The 15,298-nt window shown below is 45.2% G+C and overlaps 1 protein-coding gene across 1 annotated transcript in view; it reads right to left on the reverse strand.

The window, feature by feature from the left end:
- AFF2 (ALF transcription elongation factor 2) overlaps positions 1-15,298 on the reverse strand; it is a 548,641-nt gene that overhangs the window by 37,847 nt on the left and 495,496 nt on the right. Inside the window, 4 exon segments of the mRNA XM_042242462.1 lie at positions 3,895-3,994; positions 3,997-4,015; positions 5,425-6,432; positions 8,270-8,429. Coding sequence (XP_042098396.1) covers positions 3,895-3,994; positions 3,997-4,015; positions 5,425-6,432; positions 8,270-8,429 — 1,287 coding nt within the window.

Raw genomic sequence — 15,298 nt, forward strand, 5'->3', positions numbered from 1 at the left:
TGAAGATTACTTGAATTTTAATCTTTTCTTAGACAACTAATATTGCCTGTGCAGCCATTTACTTTTCATGATTATTGACTACAATTTTCAATAGCAAATTAAGTCAACAAGAATTTATGTTTTCCTCTTGGTCAATTTCAGTCAGTGTCTAGAAATATAGATTTACAATATCTCAAAGCAACAAATCAAAGATGAACAAGCACTCAAGTGTTTTGATTCCTGAAATGGTAGACACCAATGCAATACCCTCATTCCACTTCTGCTGTGTTGCCCAAATTTGCCAGTTGTAACAACATTTGCTATCTTCTCTATCTTCTGTTTCATAAACACAGTCCTATGTCAATTTCTGTCAGGCAGCCAAATTTTTAGAAAATTCACTGTTTCTGTCATTAATGTCTTTAATGGATTAAAATTAATTACAAAGTATTTGTCAGTGGATTTTTTAAATTGCTTTGACGTGGGGAACCATTTTAACATAATGGTGAAGTCTGATGAAAATAATGGTGAAAATACAGGTTAGGATGCTTGTCCACAAAGATGCTCCAGCAACATCAGACCACACTGAGTATAATCATTACAGAGGAATTGCACTTTGGAGAATTTACATGGAAAGGAGTCAAGTTTTGCTGTGGCATCTACGGGAGTGACTGGTTCCTTACCTATGACCACTTGACCACTCCTGGCCTACTTGAGCTGCTGGAGAAGGGGATGGGGGTTGCAAGGGGAAGAGCTGTTCCCTAGAGGCAGTCAACCTGCCACTGGCCATAGTCACTGGGCTAGGTCTTCCCATCTGCCAGTGTACACAGTACATCATACAGAGTACAGTACACTTGGTGCAGTGGCCACTGTCACCTGGCCCCCTTTCCTTCTGTATGATAGTGACCTGGAACCATGAGGCCTTTAATAACTTCCTGGGTGAAAGATACCCAGGGGTATTTTCTAGGGACTACTCTGTCCATTACGACTTCTTACTATAAGGGCATCTTTTGTATAGGCCAGAAGAGGACAGAAGGGAAAAGAGTATCCCTTTCATGCCTCAGAGGCCCTTATGATGGTTCAAACTCCAAAGAAGGGAAAAGGAATGCATCAGGGCCCTTCTAGTGGGTGATGGGAAACCCCAGTTGTCAGGCTGGTGTAGCATCCTTCGCTAGGTTTAAAACACTCATTATGAAAAGTGAGTTTTGTGTCATGGAAATTTCCAAGGATTTAATCTGAAGGGTCAACAAAGCACCAAAGAGCAGAGAAAACTCAAGGAGAGGGCTCCAAGGAGAAGAGCTCCAAAAGGCCTGTCCTGGTTTCCTTCTCCCTCAACTCTCGAAATTTTCCCATATAAGAACCCAATTCAGGTCCTTCCTGAATGGTAAAGGCTACTAGGTAAACATTGTTCTCCTAGACAGAAAGATCATACGGACCATGAGGTGAAATACCATTTTATGAGAACAAGTTTGAATTAAACATTTGCCTAATACTCAATCATCTCTCTTCTATGAAATGGGAATGAGAGGGATTACTGGGTCATTGAAGCAGGCTTGCAATGGGGACTGATGGTGTGGCAATATCCCACGGCCCTCTAGCTCTTCCTTGTGCCTTTCGGCAGCCTGGCCCAAAGAGATGAGAGCCTGGGAACTGAGGAGGTACCACCATATCTGTCCTGTGCTGTGATTAGCCACTTAGTCCTGTCCAACTCTTTGCCACCCCATGGGTTATAGCCTGTCCGGCTCCTCCATCCATGGGGATTCTCCAGGCAAGAACACTAGAGTGTGTTGCCATGCCCTCCTCCAGGGGATCTTCTTAACCAGGGATTCTGAACCCAGGTGTCCCTCATTGCTGGTGGATTCTTTACCACTGAGCCACCAGGGAGGCCCCAAAATACTGGAGTGGGTAGCCTATCCCTCCTCCAGGGGGTCGTCCTAACCGAGGAATCAAACAAATAGGGGTTTTCTGCATTGCAGATGGATTCTATACTGTCTGAGCCACCAGGGAAGCCCACTACCATGCCTAGAAGCAGGGAAATAGGCTTCTTTCCCAATGGTTAAACACCATCCTTCCAGGGCCCTCCTACTTTCCAAGGAAGATCCTAAAATGGCATCCTTGTAGGGGTGGTACCTCCTCAGTAAGAGGGCTGGCTTGCTCTACTAGAAGAGTGTCTAGTTTTGAGAACTCCAAGTATCTGAAGGGATCAGTTCAGTTCAGTTCAGTCGCTCAGTCGTGTCTGACTCTTTGCGACCCCATGAACCGCAGCATGCCAGGCCTCCCTGTCCATCACCAACTCCCGGAATTCACTCAGACTCACGTCCACCAAGTTGGTGATGCCATCCAGCCATCTCATCCTCTGTCGTCCCCTTTTTCTCCTGTCCCCAATCCCTCCTAGCATCAGAGACTTTTCCAATGAGTCAACTCTTCACATGAGGTAGCCAAAGTACTGGAGTTTCAGCTTTAGCATCATTCCTTCCAGAGAGCACCCAGGGCTGATCTCCTTTAGAATGAACTGGTTGGATCTCCTTGCAGTCTTAGGGACTCTCAGGAGTCTTCTCCAACACCACAGTTCAAAAGCATCAATTCTTTGGAGATATTTCATATTAAATTATATTGGGGAATACAAATGCATGTCACAAAGAGCTACGGGTCCTCAGGGAGACAGCAGCCCAGGACCAAATCTGGGCTGGCAGATCCTGGCAGCCCATGACCAAATCTCCTTAGTTTATCAAGCAGATCTAGTGGTCATTGATCTTTTCTTACCTTTCATCTCTAAACAACAAGGATCCAAACAAATGTAAACTGATAACTTATTTCCAACGTCTTATCTGTGGCAGACTGATGCCCTGTCACTGATGTTAAACAGTAATCTGTGAAATCCATTGTTAGCAGCAGTTAGCCAGATTGCCTCTCCACTCTGGGCTGCTAATAGGTTCCAAAACTGGTCATTGATGGAAGTTACTGCTAATGCTGAGTGAATTTATGACAATAATTCTCCAAACAGAATAGTTCCAGGAGCTGACATGTTTGTTAGGGAGGGCTTCCCTGGTGGTTCAGACAATAAAGAATCCACTTGCAATGTGGGAGACTTGAGTTTGATTCCTGGGTTGGGAAGATCCCCTGGAGAAGGGAATAGCTACCCACTAGATTGTTAGGGAAGTGATGTGTGAAAGACAGAAGAACTCTTGTCACCATGCTTGGTAGGGAAGGCTGGGGTCCTATAAGTGAGCAGGGGACAAGGAAACCTCCTGCCTGACTCTGGCACCTTCTGCAAAGAGATATAGACAGGAGAAGAGCTGCCAGCTGATCGGCATTAATTTGTCCACCCCGAGCTGGCTTTTCCCAGCACAGAACTGCCTGGGGGTGTAGGGCATTCCTAGACAGCTCATGTCCCTGGCCTCCCCAGACATGTCATTCCCTTGGCCTCTGAGGAGTTCAGGACAAAGTTGTTGGTCCTCAAGCTTCATATGAGCACTATGATTTGACAGCAAAGGGGAAGCCTCTGCTGTATCATTCTGTTGAGGCCAAGGGAGATGGTTTCATCCCTATCAGAACTGGAAGTTGCCCAGAGGGAGGTGATTTGGCTCAAGGGGCAGGTGTCCTTTAAGTTGGTTTACTTTCTTTTACCCTTCACTCAGTGCTAAAAGTCCACTTTGGCCAATTTTGGACATCCATCTGAGTTGGAGTAAAGAAATGTTGCTAAAAAGCTCAAGTGGTCACCCAAACCTTGCGGTCTGAAGCCCACCCTTTTTCCCACCCATGTTAGGCTGGGGGCCAGAGACAGCTGTCAGGACACAACTGAATGACTCCTGTTTCTTACCTAACATTCTTTTGGGATAGGACTCCCTACCCTTAAGGGTTCATCGGAGATTTCTTAGGAGTCCAAACCAGCAAATCATAGAATCAGGGCAAACTCACTCTTTAGTGCTGGGAGGCTTCTGAGGGGGAGCTGGTGAGATGCAAGGTGGCAGCAGGCAGATGGTGGCTGCCTCCTCCAGGCGCTGCTTCTTCTCAGGGATTTTCCTGCAACTTCTGCCGGCTTTAACAGGAAAAAAAGAATACACAGAGTTTGAAATCCATGGAACAGGTAGACATTTTAAAACAATGAGCAAGGGAGACAGTGTGCTTCTATTTGAAGTCCTAGATTAGGTAGGGGCCTTAAAAGTACACCTTTGATCAGACAGAAAACTGATACATCTTGCCCCGCCTACTTCAGCCAAGAAGCTGGCATCAGAGAGGGTGAAGCCGTGATGTCAGCCTCTGATTGGGTGGCACAGAGATCTCATACCAGAATTAAAGAGAATCTATCATTTTCAGACACTTCCAGCAACAATGCCCCGACAAATGAGTAATTTAGAAACTAACACTGCAGTTCTAACATGGCATAAATCCTGTCCAAGCAACATGGGGGTTGGGGTAACACATAAAGGTCACTTGTACAACCAACAGTATGCAGGAAATTAACCATGTGCAAGGCACACCTTGTACCTTCCTGTATTGGTTCTGAAGGTATGCTTTCACTCCTAGTTGCACTGCTGTCGTCACTAAGAGCAGGGAAACAGTGATAGGGCAAGGGCCCCAGACTTTGTTCCCTATTTTGGAATACTCTCATTAGTTAAGGTGGCACCACAGCTCAGAGATAAAACCACCTGTGAACCTTTAAAGCCAAACGATGACTTAAATCATCGTTGCAGGAGTCCCCAAGGCAGCTATCAAACTAATATTACTCAAGAATCACCATGAGATGATGTTATGCTAAAAATCTACTGTGACACCCAGAGATGCATGCCATGAACCTACTGGATACAAACTCAGTTTCCCAGTTAGATGTGCAATGGAAAAGGCCATTCTGGGTTTCACCTTCTGATTACATTGAATCCAACCCGAATGTCCTGCAGGAGAGATTTTCACGAGTCAAGCTAACCACACAGGTCAGGGGGCCAAGCAGGCTGAACAGAACGTGTGTCTAGTAGGAGCCAGGGTAATCAAAATGGAACTGAGTGGCAGGGATGTTTGTATGTAGAAATTAACAAGGCCTAGAGGATGCATTTTGACCTTATGAGTCCTGGGTGCCCTGCTGCTGCCGGCAGGAGACTGTAGAATAGTGACCCATGAATTCGGGAAGCAGGATCAGCTTAAATAGCTGACCTGACGGACTGGCTGCCTGGGGAAGGAGACTTCATATTCTTTGTTGCTACACATCATAATCCCTCACGTGCCATACTGGATATTCTTGACATTGGTTATAAAATCTTGATTATCCCTAACACTTCCTCCCTGGTCATGTTGAATACTACATTCCCCAGGGAAAGTATTAATATCCGTGCTTTCACCAAAGACTGCAATCCACCGCCACCAGCCTGCTGGAAAAGGAGACTCAAGATCAAAGTAGCCCAGACAGCCACTGCTCCTGATCACGTGGCTGGCCAGAGTGGATGGACGGCTTACCTTGTGCTTACGCTTGCCCTTGGGGGCGGCTTTCTCTGCAGGCACTGCAGCCGTCTGCCGCTTGGGCTTTGAGGCTGTCTCCTTGTGGTCTAGCTTGGCTGGTGCTGCCTGGAGTGAGTTCTGGCCAGGCACTCGAGACAGTAGGTCAAGGTCAATCTTCACCCAGAGATTTTTCAGATTCTCCTGATCTTGGACAGGAGATAGAACCTCGGTTTGTGTGACAGGGACCGGTGACTGAGTAGGCTCCTCACTCGGGACTGGTGGGTTGTTGCCATTGCCACTGCTGAGAAAGCTGCTGAGGGTCAGGCTAGCCCCGCCGGCTTCCTTGGATTTGGTCGTGTTGCCCCCTGGAGCCATGCATGGAGGCAGGACTTTGATCTGCAGGGGCTCTTCCTGATCCGTGTTGGAATCAGACGTAGATGAATCAGTCTCAATGAATTCCCGGGACTTTGGAACCATCTTGCCAGGCCCTCGGTACTTCTTCTTCTCGGGAGCCAAGGGGATGCTGGCCCTTGGTTCTTTCCTGGGAATTGGCTTGTGGGCAACGGCTTTGCTGCGCCCTCTCGGGAGGTCAGGAAGCTCCCCACTTTCCTTTTCTTTGGGAGTGCTGCTGGTGATATTTGGTTTGGGCCAGGTAAATTCCTCAACGCTGGTGTTCTTCTCGACCCTTTTGGGCTGTTTTTTCCCAATTGTCCTTTGAGAAGCTGTCTCAAGAGTTGTGGACAACTTATGCTTCAGAGCCTTTGTTTCTGGAGTTTTCAGGGTGGGTCGTGGACGGGCTTTCTCCCTGATGAGACCAAGGAGAGGCCTCTCTTTGGGTTCAGGCAGGACCTGGCTGGGGTTTGCCTTCACCTTGACCTGGACTTCCATTGGCTGAATGACTGGAGGAGGCACAGAAATCGTCTCCATGGGTGTTTCATTTTGTCCACAAATAAAAGATTTGTTTTGAGAAGTCACTTTGTTAAGCCATTTGTCCAACTGCCACTTGTTGGTGGAGGGCGGCTCAGGCTGTGGAGTGAGAAACGGTGGCAAGAATGAATGTCACCTTTGGGAAGAAGTCAGGAGGACCCTCAGCGCACTGACTGTTGACTGGTAAAAGCCTTGGCTGTCAAGTGACCATTCACACATTTAGAAACATACATGAAATTCTCATCTATCACATTCCCTAGACAGCCAAATACTTCACAAAGTGGCTCCACTATACTAAGTTCCACTCTTTTTCTGAAACTATCCCCTACTCTGGCCAGCAAGGAAAGAATTTTTCACAGAGTGTTTTTCCAGAGAGTGGGTAGAGAGCTGGGGAGGGAAACCGGTTCCCAAAATCCTTTGGTGGGACTCATTACTCAACCTCTCACCAGGAGGCTGAGAGAATGATCTCTGGTTCTGAAAAGAAATGTGAGTATGCCTCAAGTGTAATTCAAAAGGAAAGTCTTTCTCTGCCAAAGTGTCAGGGCCTCCAATACGATGTTGTAATTTGCTGCAAAAAGAAGAGGCTTTTTGTATTTTTACTGAAGGATGAAAAGATTTGACTTCCCAAAAAACCACTGCACTTTCATTGGTGTATGGGCAATAATCAGTTTATGTGGACATGCTTGCAGACATTAGCATCTGCTGTTAAGCCATGGAAATGATGCGTACAATTCGGGTGCTTGATTCCCAAGTCTGAATTCTGCCTGTTGAACTAAAAGAGCCATCATATTTTTTATTAGAACTGCTCTTTTTTTTTTTTTTTTGCAAGCCATCAGCTTAGGCTTATGGCACCAGCCAATAGAGGATGACAGAATTCAAAACGTTTTGAGTAGCCATGATTCCAACCAGCACAGAGCAGTGGCAGGTAAGGGTCGAGGCCATTGGAGCAGCTGCTACTGTTGGCAGCAAAGCTCGAGGTTAAGAGCTCCAGCTCTTGTAGCACACACCCTGGTTTCAGTCCTTCCTATGAGATCTTGGGAAAGTTCTTTCTTACCCTCTCAGAACCTTATTCTTTCATCTATAATATGGAATAACGATAGCCAGGACCCCATAGGGTTGTCATGAGCATGAAATGAGAAAATGCAAGTCACGAGCTTCTCATGGAGCCTGGCACATGATCCACATTCACAAAGCGTGGGCTCTTACAAACAGCAGTAATGTCGCTGTGGAATCTTCTTCTGTTATTCTTTTCTGACTATTGACAAACAGTGTGTCCAGAGCCACTGAGGGATCAGCTTGCTGTAGCAGGTGCCGGCCCAGGAGAACTGAGAGGCTGGCAGTCAAAGAAGATGGAGGGGAAAGGCATGGCTTTGATCACAAAATTATAATTTTGGTATTTTGTGGGGCTATGTTAAATATTTTCATGAATTGCCATTGAGTACATTTGAAAAATATTCTTTGAAATTAAAAACAAAAACAAAAACAAAAAAACCTGTGACCTTTCAACCAACCGTCACACTTCTTGGATCTTACTTGCCCAGTGACAATTCATCACTTCAACCTAGAGGAAGGGGTGGTGTCCCCAGACCTAGAAGTGGATCTTGACTTGCTTTGTTGGTTCTCTCGAAAGGGAAGTTTCGAGCTCAGTGATTACTATTCCAGTATAATAGTAATGGGGAAGCTCAAGGCTCAGAGTAACTGAGTGAGTCACACGGCACATCAGTCACATGGTAAGAAATCTCCGTTAGAAACTTTACAAAGACATGTGTTAGAAGAAAAAAGTGCTATCAAATACCTGAGTGCTTTTCTGGAGTATTTACTGTGCTGTAGTCACGACTGTGCTGGAATATTATTATTATTATTATTATTATTATTATTATTATTATTGTGTGTGCATGTCAGGGGTGCTGGGTCGGGGCCCTGGCTCCTCACCCACCTCTGGAGTGGTCACTCGTGGCGCCTCATTGGCTTCGCTGTCAGTGGTGCTGCTTTCAGTGTCTGAGTCAGACTCTGAGCTGCTCTCTGAGTCACTGGAGCTGCCGGATCCCCCACTGGTGGGCGCTGCAGGTGGGGGTTGGGGTGGTGCCAAGAGTGGGCTGAAAGGAAAATGACACCATTCATTGCCTCTTTTACTCCCAAACTGGCTGGAAAAGAATCCAGGTGGGCATGAAGACTGATCATTTGTGAGGGCCAGGCTGAGTGGAGTGTGCTGTTCCATTTCACAGATGGGAACTACAAGGCTCAGGAGTCCCAGGGAGTGACCCACAGTCCCAGGTTGTTTTCTTTCTTTCTTTCTTTCTTTTTCTGTTAAGATACATTTTCAGTTGCTGTCTTATTCAGAAATCCCCAGGTTTGTAAAGGGGCTCTGATGTTAGTTATACGTGCAGTACAGTCCTCTCAGCAAGAAGGGGTGAGTTGAATCCTCACTTTCGTCATAGAAAATTGAGGTTCAGAGGAGGGGGGTTCTTGCCGCAGCCTCACAGCTAGATAGAGGCGTGAAACTGGGACCATAGCCTCCCAGCTCCCTCAAAGGGCAGGGTTTAGTAAAGACACTGGCAGCCAGGTGCCCAGTGCCCAGCCCCAAGGTGAGCAGGGCTGACTATGTTACCATGGAGATGAGAGGGCGCACTGCACAGCCTCCTCCACCGGCATTTCTGTAACCTCTTCAGACAACTCCAACCAGGAAGTATGATCATACAGGACCAACCATCTCTAATGGCTGATCTTAAATCTGTAACGCTGACCAAGCAAAGCACAAGGAAATTGACACCATTTGCTACTCTGTCTTTATTGATAATCCATGCTCTTCCTTACTAATCGTTTGCCCTCTGTGCCCCATAACAAATCAACCTCAGCTGTCTCTTGGCACTTTGGGGTATGTCACTGCCTTTCTGTCCTTTTGTTCATCATCTTTGGGGGCTAGTTTTCCTGTTTTTGCTCTGACATGGGGCTCTAAAGTCGAGGGAGGGTTCTCATCTGTCCCTGTCTCATCAGCTCAAGCTCCTCTTTGGAGAGAAGTTTAAATCACAGAGAGGGGTGGCCTGGGGGCCAGAGCATCTTTGCTGCAGTGCTGGACTGGTCCTCCTACCTGTCTGGCTGGCCATCTGAACCTCACTGCCTCTCAGACTCCCAGCTCCTTGCCTGGCTTTTCCCAGAAAACCCAGTCCTGGCCCTGGAGGACACCTCGTCTTGTGGCTCCACCTGCAAGTTTTGGCAGAGAGGGACTCCAAGGGCCCTCCAGTGTCTAAGACTCTGGAATCACAGACCATTATTCCTCACCTTCCCCCACTTCATCCTCTCACCAAAGCCTCATTTTCAACATAATAGCTCTTGCCTGGGAAGGCAGAGGATCCCTTTCAAACCAGCATGGGTGCCTCGTCCAACTCAGAGAGCCTTTTCCTTACATGTGCCTCATGCCCCCAAAGACGGCCCCTTTCATCTCCCAAGTAGCTATTCTCTTTCATATAGCCAAAGCTCCTTTTAAAAGGCTATCTGCTAAGTAAATGCTATCTGCAAATACATTCGTCTGCCAAATACACCAAGTGATTAGGGGAAGCAGAAGAAACAGGGGCCTACACCCCCTGGGAAAGTGTGTGTGTATGTGTGTGCGTGTGTGTTTGAGACAGTGGGGCCAGGGATCTATATATACAACTCAGTGTGCCTCTTCCCCTGTATTCCTTTGCAGTATAATGAATCCATATTTAAGCAAAATACCCTCTAAATCTAATCAATTGTTTTTGTCTTTGATTACTAACTAAAGACTGAGGCAACAGATTTAAGTCAGACTAATCCAGAGGCTTGCTAACTTGGCCTCAATTCCTCCCAAGTAAAGTTTCAGATACAGCATAGAGCATCGGCAATACTGAGATTCCTGGCTGGTGGACTGACAGTTAAGATCTAACGTATACTCCCACATTTATGATTTTCAAATGAAAAGGCTGTTTCCTACTTTTGTTTCCTACCTATGCATTAAATTCTGGCTTGTGTGTGTTTGTATACAAGTGTTGCTTATCCAAAGACTTTTGGAAGCGAGATGAACTTTTATATTTAGATTTTTAAATAAACAAGTCATATGGTAGCTACACCATATCTATAATACCCCCTAGTGGGTTCAGGGTAGTACCCTTTAATAAAACTCATTAATACTGCTGCAGTTAACAGTCACAGTCATAAAGACTTGAAATTAATACCTGCATATCAGTCTAGGTCAGGTTTTGTCATCAAATGGCTCAAAGTCACTGACGACAACAACAGTTCTCCAAATTTTCTGAATTTCAGAATTGTGATTAAGAGATTGTAGGCATGGACAGAAATCACATATGAAAAAATTGACTATTTGTATGATTAAATACAGATATACAGATGCAGATACAAAATAAAGATGATTTGAAACCTAAGCATAACCTTGACTGAGAACCAGTGAAATGAGGCCTGAAATGATTTTCCCTAAGTCTTCTTACAGGTAAATGTACTGCTGTGTCCTCAGGAAGGATCCTACGGCCAGTCAACGTTAACAGTGACCATGCAGGGGAAACAAGTGTAAAAGAACAGGGAGAGGCACACGAGTTTTCCATGCTCACACTGATGGGCGTAAATACTTGGGGGTGAGAGGGACGGTGGCCTTGAAATCAGAGAGAACACCATGAGAACTCAAGTGGGGGTTAAGGGCTTCAGCATCTTAATGAGAAAGAATTGCTTTCTCTGGGCAGTTGCACAGTTGGAAACAAGGAAGAGTCAGCATTGGTGGGAGGGAATGGCATTGCTTAAAATGGGAGTAAAACTGCCCTCCGCAGTACATTCCTCTGCCTTCACTATCCATCTGCTCTTCCTATGGTTGGTGGACAATCTGGCTGCACCCAGCCTGCTAAGGGACATGGGGCACGCCTCTGAGTCTGACCCTCACTTCCTGTGGGCCCACCTTGCACCTAGCTGGAGCCCCTCCGGGGGCCAAAAAGTGAGCACAAAACCAAAACATTGTCTTCACAAGCATGACAAACCTCAATATCAGGATTGACCGAGGGCCACGTTCTTGTCTAGAATCCACTGCGGAGCGTTCAAGTTAGCAAATCATCACTGTATTTCACTTTCAGTTCTTCCCTGAAGCCCGTTAGCTGTTCAGTTAGTTAAATTCCCACTTTCGCTGTATTTACTTTCATGTGTCACTAATTGATTTTTCAAATGTATATTAAACTGGCTATGAGCAACACTAGGAAACACAACTCTTGATTCTGCTGAGAAGATGAAGGATGAATGTGCAATTTCCATATTATTCATTTATCAAACTGCAGTAGAATCATTTCCTATACACCATTTACTATTGTATTTTAATAAACTGCTTTTAAAAGAATGCTAGTGGTTACAGCAAAGATAATAGATGATATAAAAATCATTAGCATTTAATATATTAAACTATCTACTCTATAGTCTGTAAATATTAAAAGTGTATTCTGTGACTTCATCCTGCATGTAATAAAACTGCTCAAAGGACAAATGTGGACAACTTCAAAGTGAACTGTTGAACCTTTTCAAAGATCAGATTTTGCTATTGTGTTCATTGGGGTGAGCAGTCTGTACCAAGTGTAACATAGCCTCATTTTAATCCTAACCCCATTCAGTAGGTCTTCATGGTCATGGGCCAGACTAAGGGCAAAGAAGTTGGCTTAGCAAGTCAATGATCCTAGTAGGGAAAACCAGGGTGAGGGAAGGGGATCAAAGAGCAGACCACTGGGGGAGAAGTTTGGGAGGCTTTTAAGATGCCTCCTCCAGACAGCATTGACCCTGGTGTGGAAGGCTTGAGAGCACTGGGGGAACAGATGTCAGTCTCTCTAAGCTTACACTGACCAAGCCTCTTCTACAATAAAAGGCTCAATATGTGATACTATAAGATAGTCCAGAAGCCATATGAAGGAACAGGGACTTCTTTGTCTGGAGAAGATTCTGGGGCAGGGAGGAAGGTGGATCATGTGACAACAGTCTTTAAAAACTGGAAGGTCTGTCCGGTAAGGGAGTGGGCTAGCTCTGAAGGCCTTCCAAGGTAAAACTAGGATCAATGAGTTTGAGATCTAGCCAGGAAAGATCTCACCTCAACATCAGAAAAGGCTTAAAAAATCTACAGTTGGCCACAGGAAGAAGCCATTGCTTTGTAGGCCTGTGAGCTTGATACCTTTAGGTGAACAGATAGCTGGCAATTAAGATTCCTATTATTGATCTACAACGGAGTTCAGTGATCTTTAAAGTGTCTTCCAACCCAAAGATTATGATCCTCATGAAACAAAAATGTGTAGGGGATTTTAGGGGAGACTGTTCGGACCTCAGAGAAAATTGTGAGGAGACCTTTGCCCAGTCTGCTCATTAAGGCAGGTGTGAAATGACTTACTCTTGGCAACACGGCTCTTATATGAACCACAGAACATTAAAGCTGCCTTTCTGTAGGGCTATTTCATAAATCAGACTTTTCACTAATTCAGATTAACACCCTACAGAAAACCAAACATCTGCATCAGTGCTATCTGACTTGATTCTTAATTTAACTGTAAATTCCTCTCTCAGGAGATAAACAGGGATGATGAATTGGCCATTCTGCTCAGTCAAGCTGTATGGGCATCAGAAAGGAAAGGTTCCAGAAGGGGTAATGACTTTCTAAGAGGAAACATATATGGGAAGGATTCGACAAGCAAGTCCACAGGGTGTGGATCTTGGAAGCATATTTTACAAGACCCTGAAATTGCCAAAGAGATATAGCATGAGATGCTTGATGAGGGACTCTTGCATTAAACCCTTGTCTTTAGTTGAGACTTGTAAAAATTTCATCAATATGAGCCTTTTCCGGTTTTATGGAGATCAAATGTCTATCTACCAGATAACTTGAAATGCTTCTTTACTTGATTCCATCATTAAGTTGTAAAGGTTTGGCCCTGGGGCAAAGGAATCAACATTTATACCTGATCTTTCCTCTCTTGCTCCTTTTCCTCTGAACTCTGGGTCCAAAAATGGAAACAATCGATCAGATTTACCATAGTAAGCCACCAGGGGTAGACACTCTGAGCCCTGAGCCTGGTCCAGTCAGACGATGGGAGGAATCTATTTTGGTCTGAGTCAGTAGATTTGAAATCTACCCCACCTACCTCACCCCAGAAAATCCATTTAGCTCCGTTGTCCAATAGAAACTTTGAAGTGAAGTGAAGTGAAAGTTGCTCAGTTCTGTCCAACTCTTTGCTACCCAATGGACTATACAGTCCATGGAATTCTCCAGGCCAGAATACTGGAGTGGGTTGCCTATCCCTTCTCCAGGGGATCTTCCCAACCCAGGAATCGAACCTGGGTCTCCTGCATTGCAGGCGGATTCTTTACCAGCTGAGCCACCAGGTGGGGAGCTAGGCAGAAGCATAATACATAAGACAGACAAAACCAGGTTTGTTCTATTTCTCCCAGCACCTTTTCCTCCTCCCTGGATGGCCCCTGAGCACACTTTGAAAATTAAACACTGCATATCCCAATATTCTCACAAGCAACTCAGAATCAAGTATGTTTTGTGTTAATGCAATGATGCTACTGATGAGCAGATTACCGTCCACTTGTAATTGAAGCTACACCCTGGCATGGCTCCGAGGAGATAATCTTTGTCCAGTGAGTGTGTAAATTGGGAATTTGTCCTTTTGTCTGATTCTGATGTTTGAAATGGAGTCTGCTCAATTTACTTGCAAAACATGAGGTGATGTACACCTATCCACTCACATTCATTTTCATGGGAAAGTTACCCTATGTGATATAGATTAAAGCCCTGACTGACTGAAGAGATCTGCGGTTGGTGAAAATGATGATCAAAGATGTCCACACTCCAATCTCAAACCTGTGAATATGATACCTCATGTGGAAAAAGAGGTTTTGCAGATATGAATACATTCAGGATCTTGAGATGGGGATATGGTCCTGAATCATTTAGATGACCCCAGTGTCATCCCAGGGTCTCTGGGAACCAGAGCTTGGTGTAAGGAAGGCTCTAGTAGATTACTGCCACAGCAATGGGCAATCAAAGTGGTTATAGATTCCCAGGAAGCTGCAAGCTGACCATTTGAAACTTTCATGATAATCAGAAATGAGTAGCTTCTCACATTTTTCAATCACCAGCAGTTAGGTATTTCTCCTAACTTACCTGGCATCTTACTTCCTTTCTGAGACCATAATGCTGAGTGATTTTGGCAATGGCTTTTCAGAGTTACATTTGACTCACAATCTATCATGGCTTCCTTACCCTTTTGATGAACTGACTAGACTCAGCTCTTGTCTTCTTTTCCTGCCTGTGCCCTTTCTCCCATCTTCAGTCACATATGTAAATAGGTACATTTCCCCTATTGGTTTTAAAGAGGTAGCTTTAGTTAAGTTAGAGGAGCATGGGATTGGGAGTCAGATGATCTTTTTTGAATGTCACCTTGGATGCTTTATTTTTGTGTAACCTTAGACACACTTAACACTTGCCTGGAAAATCACATGGATGGAGGAGCCTGGTAGGCTGCAGTCCATGGAGTCGCGAAGAGTTGGACACAACTGAATGACTTCACTTTCACTTTTCACATTCATTCATTGGAGAAGGAAATGGCAACCCACTCCAGTGTTCTTGCCTGGAGAATTCTAGGGATGGCAGAGCCTGGTGGGCTGCCATCTGTGGGGTCGCACAGAGTCGGACACGACTGAAGTGACTTAGCAGCAGCAGCAGCAGCAGACTAAGCACTTAACACAAGCATCTCAGTTTCCTCATCTGTAAAGTGGGGTAATATATCACATGGACTTCCCTGGTGGCTCAGAGGCTTATAAGAGGACCAAGCTAGGAAATTTAGGTGAGGGAACTCCATTAACAAGTACTTCTCAAACTTTAATGTGCATTAGCATCACCTGGAGATCTGCACATGCAGATTTTAGTTACAGGGCCTGGTATGGGTCCTGAGTTCTGCATTTCTAACACATTCCC

This window comes from Ovis aries, chromosome X, assembly GCF_016772045.2.
Source record: "Ovis aries strain OAR_USU_Benz2616 breed Rambouillet chromosome X, ARS-UI_Ramb_v3.0, whole genome shotgun sequence".
Classification (NCBI taxonomy): domain Eukaryota; kingdom Metazoa; phylum Chordata; class Mammalia; order Artiodactyla; family Bovidae; genus Ovis; species Ovis aries.